The sequence below is a fragment of the Sander lucioperca genome, chromosome 24 (genome assembly GCF_008315115.2).
Source record: "Sander lucioperca isolate FBNREF2018 chromosome 24, SLUC_FBN_1.2, whole genome shotgun sequence".
NCBI classification, from domain to species: Eukaryota; Metazoa; Chordata; class Actinopteri; order Perciformes; family Percidae; genus Sander; species Sander lucioperca.
The window spans coordinates 2,527,062-2,555,040 of record NC_050196.1 but is presented as its reverse complement, the minus strand read 5'-3'; the positions used below and the strand labels follow the sequence as shown (position 1 = coordinate 2,555,040).

Sequence of the window (27,979 nt, the reverse complement as noted above, 5' to 3'; positions counted from 1 at the left end):
GATACTATAAATAAAATTAAATTGAAAAAAAAATTGAAATTGAATTTTATTATATTATATATTATTATATATTCGTGATGTAGGTCTGAAATTTCTAGTACTTCAAATTGTATTCAATTTCTACGGCGAAGCCAACCAACAACGGAAGCTAAAGTTACCCACAATCCATCCGGTGTAACTCAACTAAGGATCGAATAGTTGCACAAAATACATAACTCAAATATTACAAGTTATTCTCTCTAGTTGACCCTTTATATTGCTTCTGAGCTATTATTATATTATAATCAGTCTTGTCCAAAAACTAGGGATCGACAGATGCTGGTTTTTCAAGGCCGATACCGATTATTAGTAGTAGTATATTGGTTCCAAATATCAATAACCAATATTTGGAACTGTGAAAAGGAAAATCTTAAGATTTTGGAATGTTACAAACTCCTCTAAAAGTATTGTCATTTTGACAAAGTGGATTATTATGTGTAGGCTTACTATTGCAAAAATATCATTCATTCATGCATGTCGGTGATTTGAACCTAATTCACTTCAATAAAGATAACTATACATGCTATTCGGCGTGCAAAGTCCTTGAAATCCATTCTGTAGTTAGCATCATATAGCCATGGCAAAAAGAAAACAAGGCAGTTAAATTCATTTTGGTTTTACTAAGACATTGTGTAGCGATGACGTTAACAGCATGACCGATTCACCTGCTGCAAGCCCTGTTAGCACACCTCCCGCCGGGGTGACAACGCAAGAAGAAGCTGAAGAAATAATGTCCCCTCTGGCTGAAGATGGTGGTGGTAACAGCTCGTCAGAGGCCGGTCACCATCCTAACCCTTCTGACTGAAGATGGAGGCCGGTTACCATCCTAACCCCTCTTGCTCCTCTACCGTTACATTGGAACAGCCAGCAGTGGAGAGACTGGAAGAACAAATATACATGGCTGTTTGTTAAGGATGGAAGCTTGGGGTGCGTCGCTTAGTCCTAATTGAACAGAGGAATTCTGGTATTCTTCAGTAGCCTGAGTAACTTTAACCGTTGTTCATGTGAAATCTGCCTGATGCTTTGTTTATAGACTATTTGTGGGCGGCTGTTTGCTGTTTGACCTATCAATTCCTGTCGATAAAGTATAATAGGGTAAATCCTGTAAGCTGTTATGTATCTTTTTAAGTCATTGTAAGTCGCAAGTGCACGACCCCCCCCCCCCAGTGAAAAAATTATCTATTATATTGGGCTCCCCCAAAGGCCACGGTATAGTTCGAACACTGAACTGAAACAGAGGGACAGACACAGAGCTGTAGCTGAGCCAAAGTACAACACTTTTTAATTCATTCACTTTATCAGTTATCAGCCAAATAACGGCCTGATAATCGCTCTATCACTACCAAAAACGACAAGTCCAAAATCCCTAAATCACGCTCATCAGAGTTTTTTTTCTTTCCTCAGAATCAGGAACCTGGGGTCAGAGGTCAGCCTGATTGAGACCTGATGGACCCCTGCGTGCAGCACGGAGAGCATGGGATCATGTTCACCACACTCAAGGTAACACAGACACACACACACACACACACACACACACATTTCTTAGAGTGTATAACGTAGGAAATCTCCTAAACACCAAGCACTCGGTTGGTTATCTCTTCATGTGACTGTAAACATAGACTGGTTTCAGTGGGAACCCCGCAGAGCGTAAACGGAGAGGGTTGTCCTCCCGAGTGTGTAGTGAAGTAAATATCAGGTGCTGGAGGCTACAGAGACCAAACGACATACCTTTCCACTAAATAAAAGAGCTGAGAGCAGCGGCAGGTGTTTCTGTGCTCGCCTTCTCATTCAAACTTCACTTCAAAACTGTGAGAAAGTCCCAGACCTTCAGTTAATTAAGACTCTGAAAGTTTGAACCAAAGCATGATGTTTACCTTTTGCAGAGCAGGGAGAATGAGAGGGGGAACTGTAGCAGAAGATATTCCTTTTTAAACCAAAACGTAGCGGTGTAAAGGTAGCCTGAGTTTTATGAAACCAAACGATTGAGATAACGGGAGCGTGTCCCGACTCTAGCAAGACTCTCAGGATTTCATTCAGATAGGAGAGACAACATTACCTGCCCCCTCCTTTTGATGTTTGTGCCCCTGAGAAATGACAGAGGGCGTGGGGGGGGGGTTTACTGTAGTCCTACCTCCTGAGCGCTTCCAGATGTCACATATCCTCCTTTTACTGTGAGAAAAACAAGAATGTGCAAGGGGCATGTCAATGATTACAGTGCAAAGCAAACATCTTGCAGCCATATTGGCTCTTCTGCACTCTTAAAAAACCCACGAGTCATTTTTTACACGTCTGTGTGCTCAGCTCTGCAAAACACACAACTTGTGTTTCTTTCCAAACATGGCGCGTTTTCAACTGCACGTTTTCTTAACAACTGTTGTGGTGGAAAATGGTTGAAATATGTGCTGTGCAGATATCTTTTAAAATGACACTTTATTTTTTAAAGAGAATAAAATAGAATACACTTTTTTGTCATTGCACAAGCTTGTGTACAACGATATAAAAGTATTAAAAGAAGATAATTACACAAATAAATACTCTCACTAAAGAGTGCAGTCGGGGTAAAAACATATTTAGGGTTAGGGTATGTTATGTGTGCTGCCTGCATCCATAATGTGCCTTGCCATGTAAAGACATGTTGGTGATAAATGGAGCCTCAAAAATACAACATCTCTCTCAGACATGACGTTAAGGAAAACCCGCTCGGTCAAGCTGATTGACCTTTGACCCCAGCCCAGCTTGCCCTCTAAGTTTACACACGCTGGAGGATCATGTTCAGGTCACGATTGTTTTTCCTGAAATAAATGTGTGGCACTTTAGAAATGTCTGGTTTTTCACAAGAGCTGGAGACAATCACGCAAATGAGCTTGTCATAACTGCTCAGACTTAACAAGCAGTGTTCTCCCCCGGCTGGTGGAAGACTTAGGTGCGCGTTGGCGGAGGGGTTTGTGACGTTTTTCAATTTAAAACAAAAATGCAATTTTTGCCATACATTTTGTGTCTCTTTGTGGGTTTTTTTCTCTGGGTTTCTGTGTCTCTTTGTGGTAGTTGTGCGTCTCTTTTTCACATCATTTTGGAGCGTTATTATCACCATATCTGTGTCTGAAACGCTGGAAAAGCTAGAGCAGAAAATAAATACATAACACTGAACAAGCTTAAAGACTAAACTTAAAGCTAAAGAAGTCCAACTACAATCATTAGATCTTAGAAAAGTATTTTAGTTTCATTCATTCATCTTTAGGTGCTGCCCAAAACCTTATAATGTGGGAAACCCCTGCATCGGTTTTACTGGATGTTCTAAAGTAAACGTATGGAATTTTTGTTAAAATATACTTTAAGTAACATTTTCAATGCAGATTTTTTTACTTGTAACAGATTATTTTTTACAGTGTGGTATTAGTACTTTTACTAAAGTAAAGGATCTGGATACGTGTGTGTGTGTGTGTGTGTGTGTGTGTGTGTGTGTGTGTGTGCATGCATCAGTGTCTGTGTGTCTGTGTGAGTGTGTGAGTGTGTGTGTGTGTGTCTCTCGTTTTTATTACAACACAGCTGTCATAATGCTTTTCTTCACTAAAGTGGACATTTATTCCACATATATTTTTTGAAGGTACTGCATATGTGGTCTACAATATTTGTTATCAAGAGATAGTACTTGTGCATCTCTGCATCCCAAATACTAGACGCAGCCTCGCCCCAGGACCTGTAAACACCTCTTTCACTTTTGGTAATGTTGGGCTCATTCTAGGAGAAGTCCTCATTCAGGGAGTTTTCTCTCTGTTAAACACAGGCACGGTCACACAAGGGTTAAATCTACAGTGTTGTTTTTCACATTGTGTGGAGAAAGTGAAACTGTGAAAAGGGGGAACCCACGTGTTGCACAGAAGGACGTTTGCTAACAGGAATTAGTCTGATCCCAGAGTTCCATGTTTTGTGTCTGTTACCGCAGGTTAGTTAGAGCAATGATTAACTGGAGGCTAAACACAAAGAGGTCAAAGATCATCTCTGGGTTCACTCAGTCTGACTGCTGTCTCTGCTAACGGTGAGTCGGGGGCTTTTCTTTCTTTAAAAAGAGTCATACAGTTGGTTTTTAATGTAACTGAGTGAAATGTTGTTGGTGTTCTAGCTTTCCACGGGGTTTCCCGCCATTATAAGGTTTAGCTGCAGCCTAGGGTGTTACTTTGGGTTCAACATGGGGGTGTGTGTGTGTGTGTGTGTGTGTGTGTGTGTGTGTGCTGCGAGCTTCACTTTTGAGCAAAATTGAAATTTTGAACATTTTGTGCATTTATGGTGAATTTTTCTGCAACAATTAAAAGTTAAAGTTGAATCTAATCATTTATGCTCTGTTTTGCACATCATTATTTCATTATCTCTGCCATGCCCCTTTGCACAGTTACACAAATGCACAACCTCACCTGCACTGCTTTCATATCTGTTTATGCTCTTTTACACTATTCATCTGCCCTGGCATGTTCAACTGTTCTCCCCACTGACTGTCCCAAAAGGACATCAAAAGCTTCATCCAAAAAGTTTGAGCAGAGGATGTAGGCCTACTTCCCCTACTGTTTTTGGCAAATGGCCCTCCACTGCTCAATTCTATGCATTTTTTTTTTCCCTTGAATTTCTTTATTGTGAAGCTGATGTGGGATATTTTAACTTAAGCAAGTATTGCCACATCAACATTTTATAACAATGATCTGGTTTTAAATGGCTGTTATTTGTGTTGGAAACCAGTAAAATAACAAAATGGTCTTATGTACATGGACAAGGTCACAACTTGATCTGGATCCTCCTGATTTAAAGATACGATATATGAGATATTTTGATGCTATACTTACCTGACTTTGTTATAGATCCTTTAACGCACTGAGTTGGTTCGTTGTCTCTTGTTTTTCCTCCACAATGGCACGAGTTCGAATCCCGTGAAATCATGTTTATTTATTGATTTATTATTTGGTTTATCAGAGATGGACATTTAAGTTTCAATTTTATTTCAATGTGCTTACAAGCAGACATGTGCATTTTGTGGGACTCAAACAAATTAACGACAATTTCTGAGCAAGAGCAGCTTGTCAGTTTTTTGCATGCAGTGGGGTATGGTCACAACTTGATCTGGATCCTCCTGATTTTCAGCGACTCTGTGTGACGTTTGAGTTCATATCATGCCATGTCCACATATTAACAATGCGATGTGATGGCGTAGTGCGTTAGACTGTTGAATCGTTTATATTTTCCCACAATGGCACGAGTTCGAATCCAAGTTGTTTATTAATTTATTTTCTACTTTTAAAAGGGCTACATTGTTTTCTACGTGACATGTGTTTACTTAAACAAGCTCTGAAGACTAATAGGTCCATTCAATAAAACGTTTATTAGATTATAAACATTGTAACAGGAAGAGCAACGCTGTCTTCCTGTTTTCCTTAACAGCAAGCCACATTCAAAACGCGACTGACAAGTTTCCTCAGAGAAGACTCCAAAGACAAATCAGAGAGGTAACGTAAACGTCGTTATGTTTTAACATTTTAATGACAACTTAACAAAACGGCATTCACGCGGACAGCTACGTATTCTCTTCCCGTTTTCAACAGCTGTCGTCACTACGACAACAGCAGACGCATTTGGCTGATGGTCGCCAGTTAACATGGTCTCTCGTTAAACCGAAACACCTGCAGTCGGAGCTCCAGCGGGACACGGAGAGCCCCACATCCGGTAGCAGCGGCCCATCCCCCGGCCATGACCACAGCTTGCTTTGCTGATGTTGTGCATCCCTGCTAAGAATTGCACCCGCTTGGGCAGAAACAATAATTTCTGCAGAATTCATTGCTGCCGAAAATTGCATCTAGGTAGCAAGGAAATGCTACTACAGAGTCTGATAAAACATTGATGTCTCTAAACCTTCTAAAATCCTAATCATTATTGATGAACATGACAAAGAGATTTACTATTGCCTAGTTTTTAAACAGTACTTTGCCTTATAAAATCATTATTTTCCCTAGTGGATGCAATTCTCGGCAGGGATGCGAAACTTGGCACCTGTTACCCACTGATGACGGTCCGTCTGCGGCTGCAGGCCGTGGAGCTCACCGCCAGTGTTTTAGTTTGACTGTTAAAAATGTTTAGACAATTAAAAGGTATTTATTTAGAAGCGGGCTGGCTGCTAGTTAGCTAGCTAACGCTAGCATGCTATTCCTACTAAACTAAGTTTCCATGCTACATAAATAAGCCAGACAGAGTTGTCCCTCATCTGGCGATAGAAACCCTGATTTTCCCATAGACTGTATATAAGAAGGCTTTTCCCGTTCTGTTATCTCAGAGCTCCACAGCCTAAGTCCACAGGTACAAATTAGTTTTGCACCAAATGTATCGTCAAGAGTGTTGTGAAAGTCGAGGTGCGCAGATTGGCCACTTTGTGATGCGAGAGAGCACATATGTGAAGTTGCAGTGACAGATTCCAGAGGTTGTAATCACTGAGTTGTGGTTGTGATGGAAAATGAACCAGAGTAAAAAAAAAAGTATAGGAGTAAATGTTGCATTATAAGTTTGCAGCTGTCATTGTGTTCATGTAAATATCAATCTACACATTTGTGAATATTTTTTCTGTAACTTCACATTCAGAATACAGGTGTGTGAACATTTTCTACAAGTGCAAATTTCAACTTACAAGTTCAGATTTTTTTTACAAGCTCTCATGTTTTTTTTCTTTGTATGACTTCAAATTCAGATCACATGTGTGTGAATATTTTTTACAAGTGCAAATTTTATTTTTACAAGTGCAAATTAAATTTTTACAAGTGCAAATTTTAACATACAAGTTCAGATTTTTTGTTCTGCAAGTTCTCACATTGTATTCTACAAGCTCTCCCTTTTTGCACCATATTTACCTTCATAATGCACACAGTTCAAAGTTCAAATAGGAAAAAGTTCAAAAAGCAAAATGTCACATTCTATATATCCTTTTTGAACATTTTGAATGTAGGATGTAGGACTGACTGATGTTAAACTAACCCTAATGTAACTGTGATTGGATTGTAAAATGACTGAACTGAACTGTTACTGGTGTTATAGCCAGAAGTGGAAAGAGTACAACAATATTCTACTTAAGTAAAAGTAGCCCATTTAAAATGTACTCAGAGTTAAAGATATTTACTTTTTTAACAGCGTGAGCAGATATACTTTTTTTTAAAGTTATTCTTATTTATATTTTCCTCAGGCTATAAGTCCTCCTAGCTTCTGATTGGTTAGTTCAGTCCCATGTTAGTCAGGAACAAGGAAGTGTTGGGAGGAAGTGTGAAGAACGGTGAAGAGGAAGTTGTCCCTGCCCCCCCGTCTGTTTCTTCCCCACCGTTTCAAAGCTGCACATTCCCAACATGTACAGTTTTAATGAAGCGGTATATTTCCTCTCTTTGCAGCTGTTCTCTTCTGTTTTTTGCCTCCCTTTTTTCTTACATTTTTCCTTTTTCCCCCCTAAATTCTTTTCGTCTTATTTCTTTGTTCCTGTATATCTTTGAGGACATTGTTTATAGTCTTGATGAAGATCCAGAGAACCAAAACTTTGCGTTCTCCCCCCCACACTTTTGTGAAGGTAAAGCTGTCGTATTAACTTAGGTTGTAGCTTGTTTCACAGCTGCCGTCTGCAGCGATATCACTTAATACTGGATAAAGTTTTATAAATACTATATATTTATTATTGTTTTTATGAAAAATAAACAAGCAACTTTGGTTGTAATTATTTTGTGCAGCATGAACAGAGATGAGATATGTCTTGATAATTGTAATAACATACATGGAAAGTAATTTATCTTTTTTTTAACTTTAACAAAATATAAAAACAAAGGGTAACGTTACATTAGAGGTAATTCCTCGTGGGAATGAAAAAAAAGGGGAAACTATGTACGCGGTGTTGTGGAGGTTCCAAGGCGACCTATTTGGTCTCAAAAAAATCAAATAATCAATTTGTAATGAAGTGATTTGTGATGAATATAAAAAAGGGCAAAAAAGTAAATCCTTACATTTGAGAAGCTGGAGGGGGAGGAGTTAGACGGAGACACACACACACACACACACACACAGACACACACACACAGACAGACACACACACACAGACACACACAGACAGACACACACACACACACACACACACACACACACACACACACACAGACAGACAGACAGACAGACAGACAGACACACACAGACAGACACACACACACACAGACACAGACAGACAGACACACACACACACACACACACAGTGGACATGCAACGTGCATATCTTGCTGGCTTCTCAACCCTTTTCTGTTTGTGGTTTTATTTCTTTTAAAGTTTCAGCTCGACCTCCCGATCCCTCCGTAATGGACCCGTTAGTTGGCTCGACGGCGAGAGAAACTTTGGAGCGAGTTTCGGCTTCGCTGGGCTGCGGTCCGACCGATGCAGAGGTGGCTGCACATCTGGACCAGCATGACGCCCTCAGACATCTCAGGGACCAGTTCCTGGTGCCCAAAATCAAAGATCTGCCTCCCTGTGAGTACAGGTGCATCTGTGTTAAATGAATCTCCAACTATTTTGATTTATGAAAAGAAAGTCAAACTTCCACCATGGTTCCATCTATTAATCCAGAAAGCAACCCTAAGAGAAAGCAACAAAAATGCTGAAAAAAAACGACAAAAACATAGAAAAAACACCAACAAAAATGCTTTTTTTGACACTTTTTTTAAACACTTTTTGGACACTTTCTTTTTCTACGCATGATAAACTATTTTGTGGTTCTGTTGACTTAAAAGCAACAAGTTAAAATGAAGGAAAGACGAGCTGCAAAGATTAATCGATTAGTTGTCAACTGATAAATTAATCTCCAACTATATATACATTTTTGATGTTAAACAGGTAAACTTGTGTGATGTGAATACTTTCTTCTCTCCTCTGAGACAGCAAACTGAACCAACTAATCCATTAATAGACAATGAGTGTAACATTAAAGGGTTGAGCATCTCAGTTGTAGGATAACTTCCTGTGATGTTTCTGCAGCTGATCTCTCGCTGGTCGACGGGGCCGAGGAATGCATCTACCTGGTGGGAAACTCCCTGGGGCTTCAGCCCAAAACGGCCCGGAAATACGTGGAAGAGGAGCTGGACAAGTGGGCCAAAGCGTAGGTCGAGTCGTATATTCGACATTCATTCAACCTTTATTTACTTACTCTCGAGAGATCGCCAATGTCATTGAGTCAAATTACAAAGACAAAAACAGAAAATACAATCATAACAAACATAGAAAGACACTAAAACTTAGTGAATTTGAAAATGATTTGATAAGTACGTATGTATGTATGTAAAGAAGAAGTTTAGAAGTTTAAAACCAGATTTCTAGAGGCACAGGTGAGGTGATTTTAAGGAAGTGCTGTATTGTTGTCTTGCGTTTTTGTATCTCGCACTCCTGACATTTGGGATAGTAAAGTGACTGAACTAAAGTGATAAACTCTTTTTCTAGGGCCATCCACGGTCACACCGAAGGCTCCCGACCCTGGGCATGGGCTGAGAACAACATAGAGGAACTCATGGCCAATGTTGTTGGTAAGAGGCAAACTCTCTGAGTCGCTTAGCTTTTCCTCTCAGCCTAAAAAGCTCTGACTCAGTTCTCACTCCCAACTGGTAAAATCTTGACGCTTGGTTAGTGGCTCTCAGCATCAGATACCGACGCAGAAATCCCCCTTTATCTCAGCGCTTCTCAAAGTCCGGATCGCGGTCCGCAACCGGACCAAACGGCAAGTCTATCCGGACTCGGCCCATTCCTTGTGTTATGGATACAATACATTATCAAGTGTAATGTTTTGTATTTTGAAATGAATGTCTATTAACATATTAGGGATGTTGAATAGCCACAAACAAAAACATCACAAAACGCTGAAAAAAGGGCGGAAAAAAAACAAAACATTGAAAAAATCAACAAAAAGGCAGAAACAATATTTCACCCAGGAGAGAAGACTGGGGTTCATGTCCCATGTGTCACTGAAACATACATTATGTAACCCCACCCACCATCTTTCCCTAAACCTAATTGCCCCGTTCTTGTGCAGCATGTCAGTTAAACGTACGTCCCGACCCAGAGCGTCAAAAAGTGACGCCAAGTGTCCCGATATAGCGTCTCAATATGACTCTAAGGAGACTTTTTGCGTCCATAACAAACCAAAGATACCTGACCAAGCGTGGCTATTTTTGATGCGATGGGAGTGAGAATGTGTTGGAGAAACCAGGAAGCTCAGCCGTTCTTCAGCAGTGTTATTCTGTAGATGTGATCAAATATAATCAAATGTAACTATTTCTGCAACCTTTTGTTAATTCCTTGGTGAAGCAGCTTGCTCAGGTCACTGCACCTTTTGTGTGGTCCAAAGTACACATACATGTACGTTAAACAAATCTGCTTCTCAGAAATACAGTAAGTCTGTAACAAAAAACATATTTCCAAGAGTGTATAAGTTCACACGAGTTTCGGTCAATTCCTAATTTTAGTTTGTGAGCCCAGGTGGCAACATTTTGTTACAGGTTATGTTCAGGTACACTCTGGTTTTATGTTCAGGTTGCATTCAGGTACACTCTGGTTTTATGTTCAGGTTGTGTTCAGGTACACTCTGGTTTTATGTTCAGGTTGTGTTCAGGTACACTCTGGTTTTATGTTCAGGTTGCGTTCAGGTACACTCTGGTTTTATGTTCAGGTTGTGTTCAGGTACACTCTGGTTTTATGTTCAGGTTGCGTTCAGGTACACTCTGGTTTTATGTTCAGGCTGTGTTCAGGTACACTCTGGTTTTATGTTCAGGTTGCGTTCAGGTACACTCTGGTTTTATGTTCAGGCTGTGTTCAGGTACACTCTGGTTTTATGTTCAGGTTGTGTTCAGGTACACTCTGGTTTTATGTTCAGGTTGTGTGTGTAAGCTACAGCTACAGCGTGTAGGTTTATACGAGTTTCGGTTAATTCCTATTTCCTAATTTTAGTTTGTGTCCGGTGGCAACTAACTATTATTTTAATTATAAGCAAATCTATTCGTTAAGTTTATGATTAAATAATGGTTTTGTCTACAAATGTCATAAAATAGCTGCAAAGATGAATGCATTAGTTCCAACTATTTAGATAATCGGTTAATCGATTCAAAACACGTTTATACAAGTTTTGTGCCTTGCAGAACAGTTGGTTATGTTGTGTGTGTGTATATAGATACAGCCCACATGGACATGGATGCTTAATATGCTGCTGAACAATAAATACGTGTCTTCCAGGAGCGAAACCTGAAGAGGTGGCGCTGATGAACGGCCTGACGGTTAATCTCCACCTTCTACTGGTAACATTCAGTCTGTCACGTCTTACCTTCTCTACATGCAAACAATTGTTAGAAGTTCATGATCAAACACCTGTCAACTGAGTAAAAACGATCAGAGGTGTGGACTCAAGTCACATGACTTGGACTCGAGTCAGACTCGAGTCACAAATTTGATGACTTTAGGTTAGGTTAGGTTACTTTATTGGTACCCGTAGGTAAACTAGGTTTACAGTCTAAGAGGCAGGACATCCTTAAAACTTTGTAGACCACCACATAACATGCAACACACAAAACATTAAAACATATAAAAACAGGTAGTAAAACATGGATAAAAAGAATAGAAAACAGTGCATGACCAAAGTGCTTGTGTGTTTTGTGCAAATAATTTGTTTAACAGAGTGATTGCCAAACAGTATAGACGCTGTTGTCCTTTTTTACAGACAGCCTCACAATTCTCCTGGAAATTTAATTTAGAGTCAATAATTGTCCCTAGGTATCTATAGGATTCTACTTTAGCCTCTCCTTGAGAATTTCAGGAAAGACTTGCAACTTGACTTGGACCTCAACACCAATGACTCGTGACTTCACTTGGGCTTGAGCCTTTTGACTTGAAAAAACTTGATACCATTCCCCAAACACAAAGATTAAACAGATTGTTTTTTAAAGCGTGCTTTACAAATAAATTGAATCAACTAACGCTATTAATTCCCAGCAAGTCGATACTTCATGAACGCATCATTTCCCAGATCCACTTTAAGCAATCTGACAGACAGCAGACGGAGAGAAGCATGAAGAAGTGAAGTTATGTCGTTAATAATTTCATTTGCGAATGAAGACTAGCTACTTATCAGAATTACTATATCTAGAATCTGCACCCTGCTGTTTATTTTCTGGGGGAGCAGTAACTTAAAGCCTCTGAACACCCACACAGGTGTTTTCAGTTAATCTGGCTGATTAGACTCTGTTCAGGTTGAAGGTGGGCCGCAGCTTTAATGGGAACTTATTAGGTCACAAATTCTTTCTACCAATAAGGATGACAAAAGGTGTCATTTGTCCCGCCCTAACAGGTGCAACAGCACTAACAGTGGACTCAGGAAGATGTCAATCACTCAGTCTAACCACACCCACACAGTCCTGGGAAAGGTCCAATCAGCCACATTAACTATAAACACCTGTGTGGGTGTTCAGGGCCTTTAGGTCTGCCCGCTGAGCCCTGGTAATCAGCATGAGTGGCGAATGAATTTTACATCCTAAATGTTAATTAGAAAGCAGTTTGCCCTCTCTTTTCCATGGATCTGACACCTGATGGGCTGTGCTGATTTTGGACAGTAGTCACCCAGCCTCCCAGCCTTCCCCCCTGCTGCCAGGGGACGGGAGCTACATGAGGTCAGCCCGCACCGATTAACGTTACTGTTGGCTAAGATACAGCCGAGTTTCCCTGGTGCGGAGCTTTGCCTCCAACACGGAAAATAAACTACAGTTATTACATGTTCAATTCCTACATTAGGAGGCATAGGAATAGCTAAAACTGAAGCCCAGACATTTAACGGTCCTTTCTTAATGCCATTATTCTGCAGCTTTCCTTCTACAAACCCACATCAGGGCGGCACAAAATCCTCCTGGAGGAGAAGGCCTTTCCTTCAGACCACGTGAGTGAAGCGCGCCCCCCCCCCCCCCATGTTTGTTTGGTAAGGGTCAGTTTCAAACATGTTGTAATAAAGTGAGTAGGGAGTAGTGAATGAGTGAGTGATTTCAAACACAGCCACAGTCATGGCACACACTGAAAACTAATGTGAAGGGGGAAAGCACCTCTGTCAAGTGGATTGATTGATGTCAGCTGCAATAAAAGGCTGGCTGGTGTGCATGCTGGCGTCTGTGCTGGCTGGCTTGGGTTTGCAATCTGTACTTATTTTTCACCATAACAATGTGGTGTTTATTCACTAGGTTTGTGCTGGCGTGCTGGTTGGTTTACGTGTGTGCTGGAGTGCGTGCTGTCTGTCTGTCTGTCTGTCTGGTGTGCATGCTGGCTGGCATGTGTGCTGGCTGGTTAACGTGTGTGCTGGAGTGCGTGCTGGCAAACAGAAAACTGCACGATTAAGCATTTAAAGGCAGGGTCGGTAACTATTTCCAATATACACTTTTTTTAATTAATTGTTTTAAATGGTCTTTACACCAACTGGTCTTTCCCTCAGTACGCGGTGGAGTCTCAGATCCGCCTGCAAGGATTGGACCCTCAGAAGAGCATGCTGCTGCTGTCACCCAGACCGGTACGAGGCATTTAGTCTTTCTATCTAGCAGAGCTGTAACAATTCTAATTTTTGCTTTACAATTAATTGTCTTGAACAGAGCGACAGTAATAACCTTATATACCATCGTTACTGAGATTAAACTACATTCTCGGTTGTATTTTCACTGAATAATCCATTCTGCTCAAAGTGATGGTCTTTTTCACAAGATGATTATGTAAGAATTGTTACAGGCCTAGTATTTGAATACAATTATTAAAGATGAGGAGCGAGGTTTCAGAACAAATTGTAAACGGTGTGATCCACGGTTCAGGGAGAAGAGACTCTGAGAACCGACGACATCCTGGAGGCCATCGAGAAGGAGGGCGACTCCATCGCTGTGGTGATGTTCAGCGGCGTTCAGTATTACACCGGCCAGCTGTTCGACATGGCCGCCATCACCGAGGCTGGCCAGAGGAAGGTAACCAACACACACACACACACACACACACACACACACACACACATATATATATATATATATATATATATATATATATATATATATATATATATATATACACAAAGACAGACAGACACACAGAGGACAAGTAAAAGTCCTGCATTAAAAATGTTAGTTAAGTAAAAGTCTGTAAATATCATCAGAAAAGTAGTAGGTAAAGTATTAAAAGTAAAAATCCTCACTCTTTAGAAACTGGAAGCCATCCAAACAGTAGTGTGTGTAATGGTCTAATCATAGTTTTTGGTCTCTCAGGGCTGTTACGTGGGTTTTGACTGCGCCCATGCTGCGGGAAACGCCGAGCTGAAGCTGCACGACTGGGGAGTGGACTTCGCCTGCTGGTGCTCCTACAAGGTACGCTCTGTCTTTTTTTCGTGCAACAGAAAACTCCGATTGGAAGATAGTCTAGCTAGCTGTCTGGATTTACCCTGCAGAGATCTGAAGTCTGAAGCTTCCAGGATTGTTCAGGTGTCCCTGAATTTTCCCTGAAAATGAAACGTTGTCGATATAGACTAGCTTTGTCTCTTCTAATGTTATTTTCAAGCGTGTTTCGGGGTGAATTTTCCACATGACTGAATATGAGAACACAAATATAGTGGATGTATACGTGACGGCTGTCTGCTTTCTCCCAGTATATAAACTCAGGTGCTGGTGGTCTAGCCGGGGCGTTTATCCACGAGAAACATCGAGACACCATCCAACCTGCGTGAGTGCTTCCCGTGGCCTTTCATTAACCCTTTACTTGAGTCCAAATGTTGAGGTACTTGTACTCTACTTGAGTCTTTTCTTTTCATGCCACTTTCTACTTCTACTCCGCTACATTTCAGAGAGAAATATTGTACTTTTTACTCCACTACATTCATCTGTTACAGCTTTAGTTACACTGTAAGAAATCCATGGAGAACGGATCATGTCCTGGCTGAAAATAACCAGTACCTTTTCCTTAAGTTAGTACTGACAGGGCGCCCGGAGAGCTCAGCTGGTAGAGCGGGCGCCCATATATAGAGGTCACTCCTCGATGCAGCGGTCCCGGGTTCAATTCCGACCTGCGGCCCTTTGCTGCATGTCATTCCCCCTCTCTTTCCCCTTTCATGTCTTCAGCTGTCCTTTAAAAAATATAGGCCTAAAAAAACCCAAAAAATGATCTTGGAAAAAAAAGAAAAACGTTGGTATAGACACCCTCTTTAAATTGTGTAGATTTACATTATATACCTTTTTAACGAACATTTCTGTTTATCAAAATACTGAAAAACACCTGAGAAAAATCATTACAGAAGATTCAGAATGAACGCAGAATATTTCTAACAGTTACTTTGGACGCAAAACACATTCGATAGTGTTGAGTATTGGGATTTTCTTTTTCTTCTTTAAAAAACGTTGAATAATACACTCCTACATACATTAATGGATCCCCCCCACCACCCCTAATATTCATTAACTAAAGCTGGCTTTCTTGCTTTTTTGGGGTATTTTGGGTGCTTTTTGTGACTTTTTAAAAAACATTTTTTTATGTTTTTTCTGCATTTTCTGCTTTCACTCTGTTGGAAACGGTTTATGATACTTACGTAACATTTTCAATGCAGGACTTACATGTAACAGAGTATTGTTACAGTGTGGTATCAGTATTTTTACTGCAGTAATCTGAATACTTCTTCTGCCGCTGACGGATTCATCCAGGAAGAGTAGCTGATGTTCTGCATCAGCTAATGGGGATCCTAATAAAATCAAATTTAATACAACTGTCTTCTTCTGTCACCGTCTCCTGCAGGCTGCTGGGATGGTGGGGACATGACCTGAAAACTCGGTTCCAGATGAATAACGGTAAAGGAAATACTTTTTTTTTTTTTATAACCCTGCACTGCAACATGATGCTAGTTTGTCTTTTGTCGGAGCAAATTTGCATTTGGCCATTCATTTTGGTAAAACTGCCCACATTCAAGTTGATTTCTCGCATAAAAAAGTGTGAAAAGTTTACAGTTGTTGGCCACAACGGCAAGCCGCGGTTGTTGTGATTGTTGCGGCGCTTTGCATTGTGGGATACAGAAGGCGAGATAGACTGGTCTGAGGCATACTGGAGATTCTCTCCGAATCAGTACGACATCCGGGTAGATGTTTCTTTTGTTTGCATACTGTATACTACATTTTGGCCAAATACAGTTTTGAAAACTGCCTACCTTAGTTGCCGGAGCGCAGATAAATATCCCATAATGCAATTCCAAAATGTAAATATGTTCTACAGACATTTTAATGTTAAAAGATACAGACTGGTGAACAGTGTTTTCTGCGTTCTCAGTCATGGAGCTGCAGCCTGGAGTGAGCGGCTTCCGACTGTCCAACCAGCCCATCCTGCTTGTCTGCCCCCTGCAGGCCAGTTTGGAGGTACTGCACTCAGTCATGCTCAGAATTAATGGCTTCACAACTTCCCTTAAAAAAGTGGTTTAAAATAAGCTCTCAAATTTTAATTAATGGCTCTTTAATTCCTCTATTGAGTAGATGATGTATTGCCATTGCCCTGTGACACAACACAGAAACATTAGCTTTAAACATTAGCTAGTATGCCGAAAAGTGTTAAAAAGTCATAGTATAGTATGTTGAAAAAAGTCATAGTATAGTATGTCACAACTCTAAAACAAAAACCTCTAAATATACGTCTTAGGTCATTTTAAGAAGTGATTAACACTGACGTTTTGATTTTCAGAATCAGAAAGGGCTTTATTGCCAAGTACGTTGCACATACAAGGAATTTGTCATGGTGTTCTTGGAGCATGTCACACATTAAAATATAAGAAGGATAAAAAGAATATAAACAATATAAGTATAAACATATATTATCATACATTTTGCCAGGTGTTTAACATGACCAGTATGCAGGCGTTGCGGAGGAAGTCTCTCCTGTTGACAGGCTACCTGGAGTATCTGATCCAGCATTATTACAGTAAGGACGCCGCTCAGCCTCACAAAGCCCACGTCCACATCGTCACGCCCTCGGACCCTCAGCAGAGAGGCTGCCAGCTATCGCTCTCCTTCTCCGTTCCTATCCTGAAAATCTTCCGGGAGCTGGAGAAGAGGGGAGTCGCTGTGAGTACCCCAGCAGCTTTTAGGCTACATTTGAATTACTACGTTTTGGTTTTAAAGCAGCGTTTTGAGCCAGAACTCCGTGCACACAAGTGTTTTTAGGTCAAACCAAAAAATGTTATTAACATCCTCGTACACTGGGCATGAACAGAGAGACAGACTTTTAAAACCCTTTTCCTGTTAAAGATGCAGTAGGTGAGACTTCTAAAACTAACTTTCTGTCATATCTGCTGAAACTGACCCTATGTTCTAGTAGAACTACATGAAGCAGGTCATTAAAAAAAATCCAGCTCCTCTGGCTCCACCTACAGCCTGGAGTGAGATTTACAAAAATCCACAGCTTCCTGTTCAAATGCACCAATCAGGGCCAGGGGGGTGTCTAACTGTTCAGATGGACCAATCAGGGTCAGGGGGGGTGTCTAACTGTTCAGATGGACCAATCAGGGCCAGGGGGGGTGTCTAACTGTTCAGATGGACCAATCAGGGCCAGGGGGGGTGTCTAACTGTTCAGATGGACCAATCAGGGCCAGGGAGGGTGTCTAACTGTTCAGATGCACCAATCAGGGCCAGGGGGGGTGTCTAACTGCGTGTCAATCACTGCTCATGCACACGCATTCATTCTCCCTTGTGGGGGGAGGGGCTTAGGAGACCGTTTTGGGCTTTAGAGGAAAGGGGGGAGGGACTGAGAAGTTGTTGATGTTCAAATTTTTTGGCTAAGTCCTGGATCTTCACCATCCTACCTACAGCACCTTTAATGATCATTAACTTTGTCCTTTTATTTTTGTCTTTCAGTGTGACATGAGGGAGCCTAATGTGCTGCGAGTTGCTCCGGTGCCGCTCTACAACTCGTTTAGCGACGTTCACCGCTTCGTCCAAACACTGGGATCAGCGCTCACCGCCGGCAGCCAATGAATGAACTATGTACTATGTACTCTCCCAAAATAAATTGGTTGTGTGGCATTGTTGTAATTACATATTGTTATTACATAGTTAAAACACTGAAGCACAGTGACGTGGTTCCAAAAAGAAATATTTATTTATTGAAAGTTATTAAATGATTAAAGACTAGAAGTGGTTGAAAGGAGGGTGGTTAGAATGTACTGTAGGTGAATCAAATTAGGATAGTCAAATTTAAGTAGAAAATATAGAAATGTTTATTACAATGTTAACAATTTAAAAGGCTTACTTTCCATAAGATCATCTCTCAATGCAGATCAAACCAGCTGTTAGGCTAACTGAAATAAAACCATGCCAGTCTCTAGGTATGGTGAAGGGTACAGTTAGGTTCAATTTTCATAATTTTGGCCCTGTGCACTAACCCAATGGATTTGAAAAGAAATCGAGATGAAATTGTAGTGCAAACTTTCAGCTTTATTTTGAGGGTATTTACATCAAAATTGGAGGAAGGGTTTAGGAATTGTAAACATTTTCATACATAGTCCCCTTATTTCAAGGGACCTAATGGACAATTGAGTCAAAAGCTGTTTCATGAGCAGTTGTGGGCTATTCCCTCATTATTTCATCATCAATTAGGCAGATAAAAGGTCTGGAGTTGATTTCAGGTGTGGCATTTTCATTTGGAAGCTGTTTCTGTGAATATACAACATGTGGTCAAAGGAGCTCTCAATGCAGGTACAGCAGGCCATCCTGAGGCTGCATGACACAAAGGGCAAACAGGAAGACTTCAGTTTGAGACTCAGTCCACCTAGATACGCCCCAACTCCAACCTCAGAATGTCAGACACTGGGAGGCCCTGGGATAATTCATAATTATTTATTTATTATTTATATCTTCAACTGTGCAATATTGACTGTGTGCAATACTCCGGTTTACATACATAATTAGTGCATTTATTTATAACGCACAATAAATGTTTCTCAGCACTATTGTTATTTACATATGACTGTTTGCACTGTTGTATGTATTCATATCTATTTACATATTTCATATTGTTTCTATACATGTTAGGATAATGCACATATTTTTAGGCTATTACATTTTCACATATATCTTGCTTCTCATTTTTTATATTGTTTATTTCTTATTTGTATTAATAATTTCTCTATATATTTCTACATATATAATTTAAAAAGTATTTTGATTGATAATGCTTCTTGTCAGCAGCGCCTCTGGCGGGCGTAACGCGTCATGGTTCTGACGTGTGGCTCACTGACGTGGACGTTTCAGCTCCTCTTATGATCGAGGTTGAGAGCCAGCTTCATTCCGACATAATGAGTTTTTAAAGTTTGATAAGGAAGACGAGGAGTCTGGTAAGCTTGGGTAGTAATTCTTCTGAATAGTGACAGCGTTTGATCAATGGACAGACAAGATGTTGGACGCTTTGGAAGCTAACGCGGGGCTAGCCTGTTACAGTTAGCCGACTAGTTAAAGTGACTAGCTGTCGTGGTGAATGAACCTGTCCAGTAACGGTAGCTCGCAGGCTAGGTCATATTTATGTAACAGGCATTGCAATTGTTATCACAAACCGAATTGCAGTTGCATTAACATTGTACCCACTATTGTTTGATGTGACAATAACACCAGCCCTTAGCTGAGTTTAGCAGTGTCAGCTTGATGTTGTGATGTTAGTTCTGCTCAGTTAATAGACGATCCTCTCGAAACACCAGCTCCAAATATAGATGGATGAATCTCGCTGCAGTGATGCTTTTAAATGAGATCTGTACGGTGGCCGACAGGGGCAAAACGCCCTGCAACTTAAGAAAACACACGCAAATAGACAAAACACAAGCAAATTAAGAAAACAACTTCATTAATTTGACAACACATGTGCAGCATTCAGCAAACGCGCTGCAAATACCACAACACAACCAAATACATAAACGCACTGCAAATAAAAAACGATGCAAAAAGAAAAGCACACAAACCCCGAAAAAAGAAGCAATGCAAAAAGAAAAACAACTTCATTAATTTGACAACACATGCGCAGCATTCAGCAAACGCTCTGCAAATACCACAACACAACCAAATACATAAACGCACTGCAAATACACACAACACAACCAAATACATAAACGCACTGCAAATACACACAACACAACCAAATACATAAACGCGCTGCAAATACACACAACACAACCAAATACATAAACGCGCTGCAAATACACACAACACAACCAAATACATAAACGCACTGCAAATACACACAACACAACCAAATACATAAACGCACTGCAAATACACACAACACAACCAAATATATAAACGCACTGCAAATATGAAACGATGCAAAAAGAAAAGCACACAAACCCCGAAAACAAATGCAACAAAAAAACGCTGCATCCAGATTACACAACGGAAGTTCTCCAGACCTCTAGAGGGAGCAGCTAGTGGAACAGCTGGATTTTCGACCGTTATTAACCGATATTAAATTCATATTATTATTATTATTATTATTATTAATAACATAATATATTATTAATATACAGTCTATGCTCCCGTCTCATGCCCTCCTGGCTGGATGTTTGTGAACTAAACAGTACGGTCATACTAATGAATACAATAACTTTTTCAGCAGATGTCTTACTTACAACACGTTGGAGTTAGCAAAGCAGTTTTGTGTTTATATGTGCGAGCGGGATTTCTTCAGTTTGATAAATCCCACGGTAAATTGGCTGGTTTACTAAACAGGGAGGGACTATACATCCTGTCTGGTTTTTGTATTTCAAGAGCGAATTGCTCCACAATATGAATACAGATTGATCACTTATTTTGTTGGTAACCGTTGTGTATAATCACAATATTACACTTGAGGAGGCCTACACGTCAGTAATTTCGGACCTCGAAATTAAACCCTCTCATGTGGCTTAAACAAACGTCAACGTTAAACGCTGATGCAGTTTTAATGTTTTATCACCACGAGTTTACAGACGTCTCTGCTGATTGAGTATCAGCTGACCTGAGCCGAGACACACCCACCAAACCAGAGAAAACAGATCTCAAACATAGATTTAATATTTACAGTCTCTCTCTCTCTCTCTCTCTCTCTCTCTCTCTCTCTCTCTCTCTCTCTCTCTCCTTCCCTCTCTCCCCGTGAGGTCTAAAATCCAGCTGTTCCCCTAGCTGCTCCCTCTAGAGGTCTGGAGAACTTCCGTTGTGTAATCTGGATGCAGCGTTTTTTTGTTGCATTTGTTTTCTGGGTTTGTGTGCTTTTCTTTTTGCATCGTTTTTTATTTGCAGTGCGTTTATCTATTTGGTTGTGTTGTGTGTATTTGCAGTGCGTTTATGTATTTGGTTGTGTTGTGGTATTTGCAGTGCGTTTGCTGAATGCTGCACATGTGTTGTCAAATTAATGAAGTTGTTTTTCTTTTTGCATCGCTTCTTTTTTCGGGGTTTGCGTGTTTTTCTTTTTGCATCGTTTCATATTTGCAGTGCGTTTATGTATTTGGTTGTGTTGTGGTATTTGCAGCGCGTTTGCTGAATGCTGCACATGTGTTGTCAAATTAATGAAGTTGTTTTCTTAATTTGCTTGTGTTTTGTCTATTTGCATGTGTTTTCTTAAGTTGCAGGGCGTTTGCCCCTGTCGGCCACCGTAGATCTGCCTTCAGGGGCCTGTTTCACAAAAGCAGAATATATAAATCCAGGATAACTGATAAAGCGAGGCTTGACCTAGTCTAATCTGAGCATCCTGGCTTGGTGCGTTTCACGAAGGCCAAGCCAGGCTGAGGAGGAGAGACTAGGTGGAGCCAGGCTGAAGTAATTCAGATAGATGAGCGTCCACGGCTTTCCTCAAAAGACCGCGAGGTCGATCACAGATTTACTGATGCCAAAATGGAGAATAATCATTGTTCATACTTTATACAGAGTGAGCAGCAGCTTCTTGTGGAAGTATGATGACGTGAAACACATTATTTGTATAAAAAGAAAAGAAACACGGCCGCTGTAATGAAACAGAGAAAGTGTAGCAGACGATCACGGACCGACTGAATGTGTAAGCAGCCTAAATATATACATTAACTGACCACTGCTCTGAACTGAAACCATCATAATCATTCCATTCAAGGATTAGGCTACTAATCATTTGCACAAATTAACAGTTGTACTCTTTGCCTTAAAAGTAAGCAGAAGATAATGTTACTCAGCAAATTTACCATGAAGATCAGTTTTCTACAACACTAGAATATGATGCATAAATGTCTTTCACTCTGTTTCTCCCTCTCTCTCATGGGCTAAAATATAAATTTCCTAAGTCATATTAACTTCCACTGCTCGCTTTTAATGCAAAGTGTACAACTGTTTGTTTTTGCAGATGACAGTGACTCAGTGAATGGTTTCAGTTAAGAGCAGTAGTTCATAAATGTATATTTTTAGACTATCATTCAGTCTGTCCGCTATTATCTGCCATGCTTTTTCTCGTGTTTTTTTATTTTTTATAGAGGACGAGTTTCCTTCTCTACATATTATATGCCTTGCTCCCTTGTATATATGAACATAGAAAATAAAGACACTGAAGAAATGTGACTCTAAAATCTAGAAACTATAAAGATAATTAAGTGATAAATTCCATGCACACTGTAAACATGAATGGAACAGAGTATATTCATCAGTTATTTCCCCCCCAGCTAAATATAAGGTCAAAAACCATTGGGGTGTCCTCTCCCTGTTGTTACATGAATGTACAGTAGCCTCCATCACTAGATAGTTACTGGTCCAGTGAACTAAGACTATCATTTGGGAGGATTGTACAATTAGGATATGTTCTTTAAATTGTACAATCCTCCCAAATTATAGTCCCAGTTTACTGGACAACACAAATTGTGTGCTAAGAATGCCAAATACCATGCACATGGAAGAGGAACAAACATGATCCTTATTGTTAAAGAATTAAAAAAAAATGTATCAACTAAAATAATTCAAGGTGCATTGGTCAACTATAGAAATGTACAGCATTGTATGTGTTGCCCTTAGTAACAGACTTCATTTAAAACACATTTGAAATGTTATCAGCCTTTTCTAATTATCTCAACAACTGTCATAATATATTCATCAAACTTCTAACAACAATATGAACAGCAGTCTTCATACAGCAATATAACAGTAACAATGACTGTCACATGAATAATTATAAAAAAAATAATGGTCACAACTTTAAATAATAACAGTACTTAAAGGAACAGCAATATGCACCTGTTGTATTTTAATCCAGGCTGATAACAATAGGGTAAAACCACTGCTGGGTGATCAGAAAAGGCTCCAGGATTAATAAATCCTGGCTGTTAGCCTGGTCAGGAGCAGGCTAGCTGTTAGCCTGGCTGTTAGCCTGGTCAGGAGCAGGCTAGCTGTTAGCCTGGCTGTTAGCCTGGTCGGGAGCAGGCTAGCTGTTAGCCTGGCTGTTAGCCTGGTCGGGAGCAGGCTAGCTGCACAGAATAAATCTCCATGGTGATTTATGTGCCTCCACTTTCGTGAAACCGAGTCAAGGCTTAAATCATCCAGGATAACTGATAAATCCCAGCTTAATCCCTTAACTTGGTTTTGTGAAACAGGCCCCTGGTTGCATGTGTTGCTTGCATGTTTGTTTTAGTTATTGATCCATTTTGAATTATAGGTATCTTTAGCATAAGCTGGCGTCAACTCTGCGTCCTTTTCGTGTGGTAGCTTTGAATGGACTTAAATAAAGTTATACAATGTTAAACTACACAGGCGTCTCACTCTACTGTTGGGACATTTAGGAAGTGGGTCGAACCCTTTCCAGCATCTGGAGAAGAGTGCTGTGTTGCAGGAGGTAAAGTTAGCACTTTATATTGCTCAAAACATATTCTGCTCTTATATGAGTCAAATAAACAATATCCTAACCTCTGAAATAAAACCAGGTGTCCCTTCTTGTTCACAGGCGCGTATCTTCAAGAGACACCTGTCAACCCAAGAAGATGCCTCCACATTCTCACCAAGATTATCTATCTCCTCAACCAGGTAGAAAGTTGTTAAAGTAGCTTTTTATTGGCATGTGTTGAGTTTGTGTGTGTCCACCTATCTTAAGTCTCTCTCACTCCATGTCTGTGTTTATTCAGGGAGAGCATTGTGGGACCACAGAGGCCATGGTTCCTTCTTTGCAATGACCAGGCTCTTTCAGTCCAATGATGTAAGATTTAATTCATTAATTCATTAGTTAATGGGTTAGATTCATAATGGGGTTTTATTACATTTAGATTCCATTTTAGCTCAAGCTGCATATCACCAGTCTGTAGTGTTAAAATATAAAAACAGTAAGTTCATACTCTTTCTTTCTCTCTCAGCTAACCCTGAGGAGGATGTGCTACCTGGCAATCAAAGAGATGGCCAACATCTCTGAGGATGTCATCATTGTCACCAGCAGGTTTATACCATGATGTTAAATGGCTTTGAGTTTCATCAGGCTGTATGCAAATACTGTAATTGCCCCCAGGAAGTGTCTTTACTTGAAGTACTTCTGAAACTATTTATCCATACTTAATACCAATAACATTTAGATATTTAGTTATGAAATTTAGTAAACAGACAAGGTCTCTTTGACTCTTTGTTAATGTGTTTCTGTAACCGTTTACAGTCACAGTGTCTTTTCTTATTCCTTGTGTGGTATTTTACAGCCTGACCAAAGACATGACTGGGAGGAAGATGTATACCGAGGACCTGCTGCTGTATCACAGCCCTCTGCAGGATTACAGATGTGAGTGCTTCTTTTACTTTATTTTCTTTCTTGTTGTCTCCCCATCTCTTCCTTCACGTTGTCATCTCATGCAAGAAAGAAAACATCCTGTTTTATATATTATTTCTTATGATTGAAAAACTGATGCATCGTTTGTTGAATTGTCCTTGTCTTTTCCACAGACCACCATGCTGCAGGCCATTGACAGATACATGAAGTTGTTGACGAGGTGCCCAGTGTGTCCAGCTCAGCCCTGGTCTCCTCACTGGTAAGAAATGGCACAGTTTCATATTTCACTTATGAATCTAAAAGTAACTTTTTAAGTTGGGTCTGGTTTTCAAGTTTTTTCTCCTGTTTTTTTTGTTGTTGTTTTTTTTTTGATACTCGATATAAAGTTGTTTAATTGTATATCATATCATTGCTGGTGGGTAATGAAGTCTTTTCTGTTTGAGTTCAGCACATGGTGAAGATGAGCTACGATGTGGTGAAGCGTTGGGTGAATGAAGCCCTGGAGGCCGCTTCCAGTGACAGCATCCTGGTCCATGTGGGTAGTACAGACAGACTTAGGAATTCATGTTATTTTGAACCATTCATTTTGTGTGTAGGTGGCCTTGAAGCATCCGTCAGCTTTAACTGCTAGAGAACCTGATCACCGACAGGAACCGCAGCATCGCCACTCTGGCCATCACCACTGGCCATCACCACTGGCCATCGCCACTCTGGCCATCACCACTGGCCATCGCCACTCTGGCCATCACCACTGGCCATCACCACTCTGGCCATCACCACTGGCCATCGCCACTCTGGCCATCACCACTCTGGCCATCACCACTGGCCATCGCCACTCTGGCCATCACCACTGGCCATCGCCACTCTGGCCATCACCACTCTGGCCATCACCACTGGCCATCGCCACTCTGGCCATCACCACTGGCCATCGCCACTCTGGCCATCACCACTGGCCATCACCACTGGCCATCGCCACTCTGGCCATCACCACTGGCCATCGCCACTCTGGCCATCGCCACTGGCCATCACCACTGGCCATCGCCACTCTGGCCATCGCCACTCTGGCCATCGCCACTGGCCATCACCACTGGCCATCGCCACTCTGGCCATCGCCACTCTGGCCATCACCACTGGCCATCGCCACTCTGGCCATCACCACTCTGGCCATCGCCACTCTGGCCATCACCACTGGCCATCACCACTCTGGCCATCGCCACTCTGGCCATCACCACTGGCCATCGCCACTCTGGCCATCACCACTGGCCATCGCCACTCTGGCCATCGCCACTGGCCATCACCACTGGCCATCGCCACTCTGGCCATCGCCACTCTGGCCATCACCACTCTGGCCATCGCCACTCTGGCCATCACCACTGGCCATCGCCACTCTGGCCATCGCCACTCTGGCCATCACCACACTGGCCATCGCCACTCTGGCCATCATCACTCTGGCCATCACCACTGGCCATCGCCACTCTGGCCATCGCCACTGGCCATCACCACTGGCCATCGCCACTCTGGCCATCGCCACTCTGGCCATCGCCACTGGCCATCGCCACTCTGGCCATCGCCACTCTGGCCATCACCACACTGGCCATCACCACTCTGGCCATCACCACTGGCCATCACCACTCTGGCCATCGCCACTCTGGCCATCACCACACTGGCCATCACCACTCTGGCCATCACCACTGGCCATCACCACTGGCCATCACCACTCTGGCCATCACCACTCTGGCCATCACCACTGGCCATCACCACTCTGGCCATCACCACTCTGGCCATCACCACTGGCCATCGCCACTCTGGCCATCACCACTCTGGCCATATTTGATAACGCAGCACAACTAAATCTATTTACCAAGGCTGTTAGAATGATAATAAAATTAGATATATATTTCCCCCACAAATAAACAATTAATCTTGCTTTAAATGACTGTGTACTAGTTTAAAGTGTGAGACTGTCATGATGAGGTGTGTTTTTTTTCTTTCTTTTTTTATCACCCAGGACATTAGCTTCTGTGGCCACAAAAGATTAATTTTCAATAGCATATTCATTGCTTTGCCTCCCTCTTTTAATCCTGTTATTTCTGTTCTATGTTCTGTTGTCGTAAATCTGTCTGATGCTTGTTTATTCCAAGCGGTGGTGGTGGTGCAGGCCATCAGCGCTCTGTGCCAGAAGTATCCCAGGAAGCACAGTGTCATGATGAACTTGTTGTCCAACATGCTCAGAGATGATGTAAGTTGATCATTAACAGACCACTGACCTACACACTTACTGGGTAGTTTCCTTATCAGTGATATCCTTACCCATGCAGACACCTTGCTATAAAGATGTGATCACAGTTTGCATTTTGGGAGCTTTCATGCTTTTCTATTGGAAGTGTGGTCGCCCACCATTATTATGCCAGAGTTACAGAAGTTGCACAGCTTGTTTGACCTGTCATCCGTGGTGTTGGAATAAACTGCACTGAATCTTTAGGGGTACGGGGTATCGGACCGCACCGGCCTTCTCCCCCCCCCCTGGTTACAGCCCTAATATTAATATGTGTCACACATTTCATTTGTTACAGTCTTTGTGTCAGCTGGAATGCAATGCAGCTGCATGCAGTTGACCTTAGGGTGCAGCTCAGATACTAAATGATGTTAACTAAACACGGCCTGAGCTCCAGTTGTCAGCACTAGTAGCTCCACCTTGTGTCTCGGCGTCTTTTATTCCTCCTTAAAATGGACACAAATGTATTGGAGCAGAACAATCCAATAAACTCTTGCTTTCTCTTGTTTTCTCCCCAGATGAGTGCAGAGTTTCTGGACCACAACGGAGAAGTTCCTTCACTCCATTCTTGCCTTCTTCATACTGTTCTCACTGTTTACACATAGTATTGTATGCCATGAAAAAAATGAATAAAAAAGTAAGTAATAGTAGTAGTATGTATTATGTCAAAAAATCTCTGAAAAAGTCATAACATAGTTATTACATTGTAATAACACTGTTATAACATGTATTATGTCAAAAAGTTGTACAGAATGTCAAAAAGTGTTATTACATAGTTATTACATTGTAATAACACTGTCATAACATGTGTTATGTTTGAAAATCTGTCAGAAAGTGTTATTACACAGTGCCATAAAAGTGGACGTAAATCATTTTTCGTCCACAAAAAAAAAA

At 41.1% G+C, this 27,979-nt stretch overlaps 1 protein-coding gene and 1 pseudogene across 4 annotated transcripts; both read left to right on the top strand.

The window, feature by feature from the left end:
- The first annotated feature begins 3,805 nt into the window (after positions 1 to 3,805).
- On the top strand, positions 3,806 to 18,174 carry kynu (kynureninase). Of its 4 annotated transcripts, none has more exons than XM_031297806.2 (14): positions 3,806 to 4,075; positions 8,365 to 8,556; positions 9,061 to 9,181; positions 9,520 to 9,602; positions 11,302 to 11,363; positions 12,920 to 12,991; positions 13,535 to 13,609; positions 13,902 to 14,048; positions 14,343 to 14,441; positions 14,720 to 14,793; positions 15,856 to 15,908; positions 16,381 to 16,466; positions 16,935 to 17,165; positions 17,955 to 18,174. In XM_031297806.2, exons 2-14 carry the CDS (start codon positions 8,388 to 8,390, stop codon positions 18,072 to 18,074), a joined length of 1,392 nt encoding a protein of 463 aa, XP_031153666.2. In that variant the 5' UTR covers positions 3,806 to 4,075; positions 8,365 to 8,387; the 3' UTR covers positions 18,075 to 18,174. The 4 variants fall into 4 exon arrangements, with proteins under 4 accessions (XP_031153666.2, XP_031153665.2, XP_031153664.1 ...); XM_031297805.2 differs by having other exon boundaries at positions 3,807 to 4,075; positions 8,359 to 8,556; XM_031297804.2 differs by lacking the exon at positions 3,806 to 4,075 and adding an exon at positions 7,342 to 7,618.
- A 593-nt stretch (positions 18,175 to 18,767) lies between these two features.
- Positions 18,768 to 24,807, top strand: LOC116048644 (annotated as a pseudogene).
- The last annotated feature ends 3,172 nt before the right edge of the window (positions 24,808 to 27,979 follow it).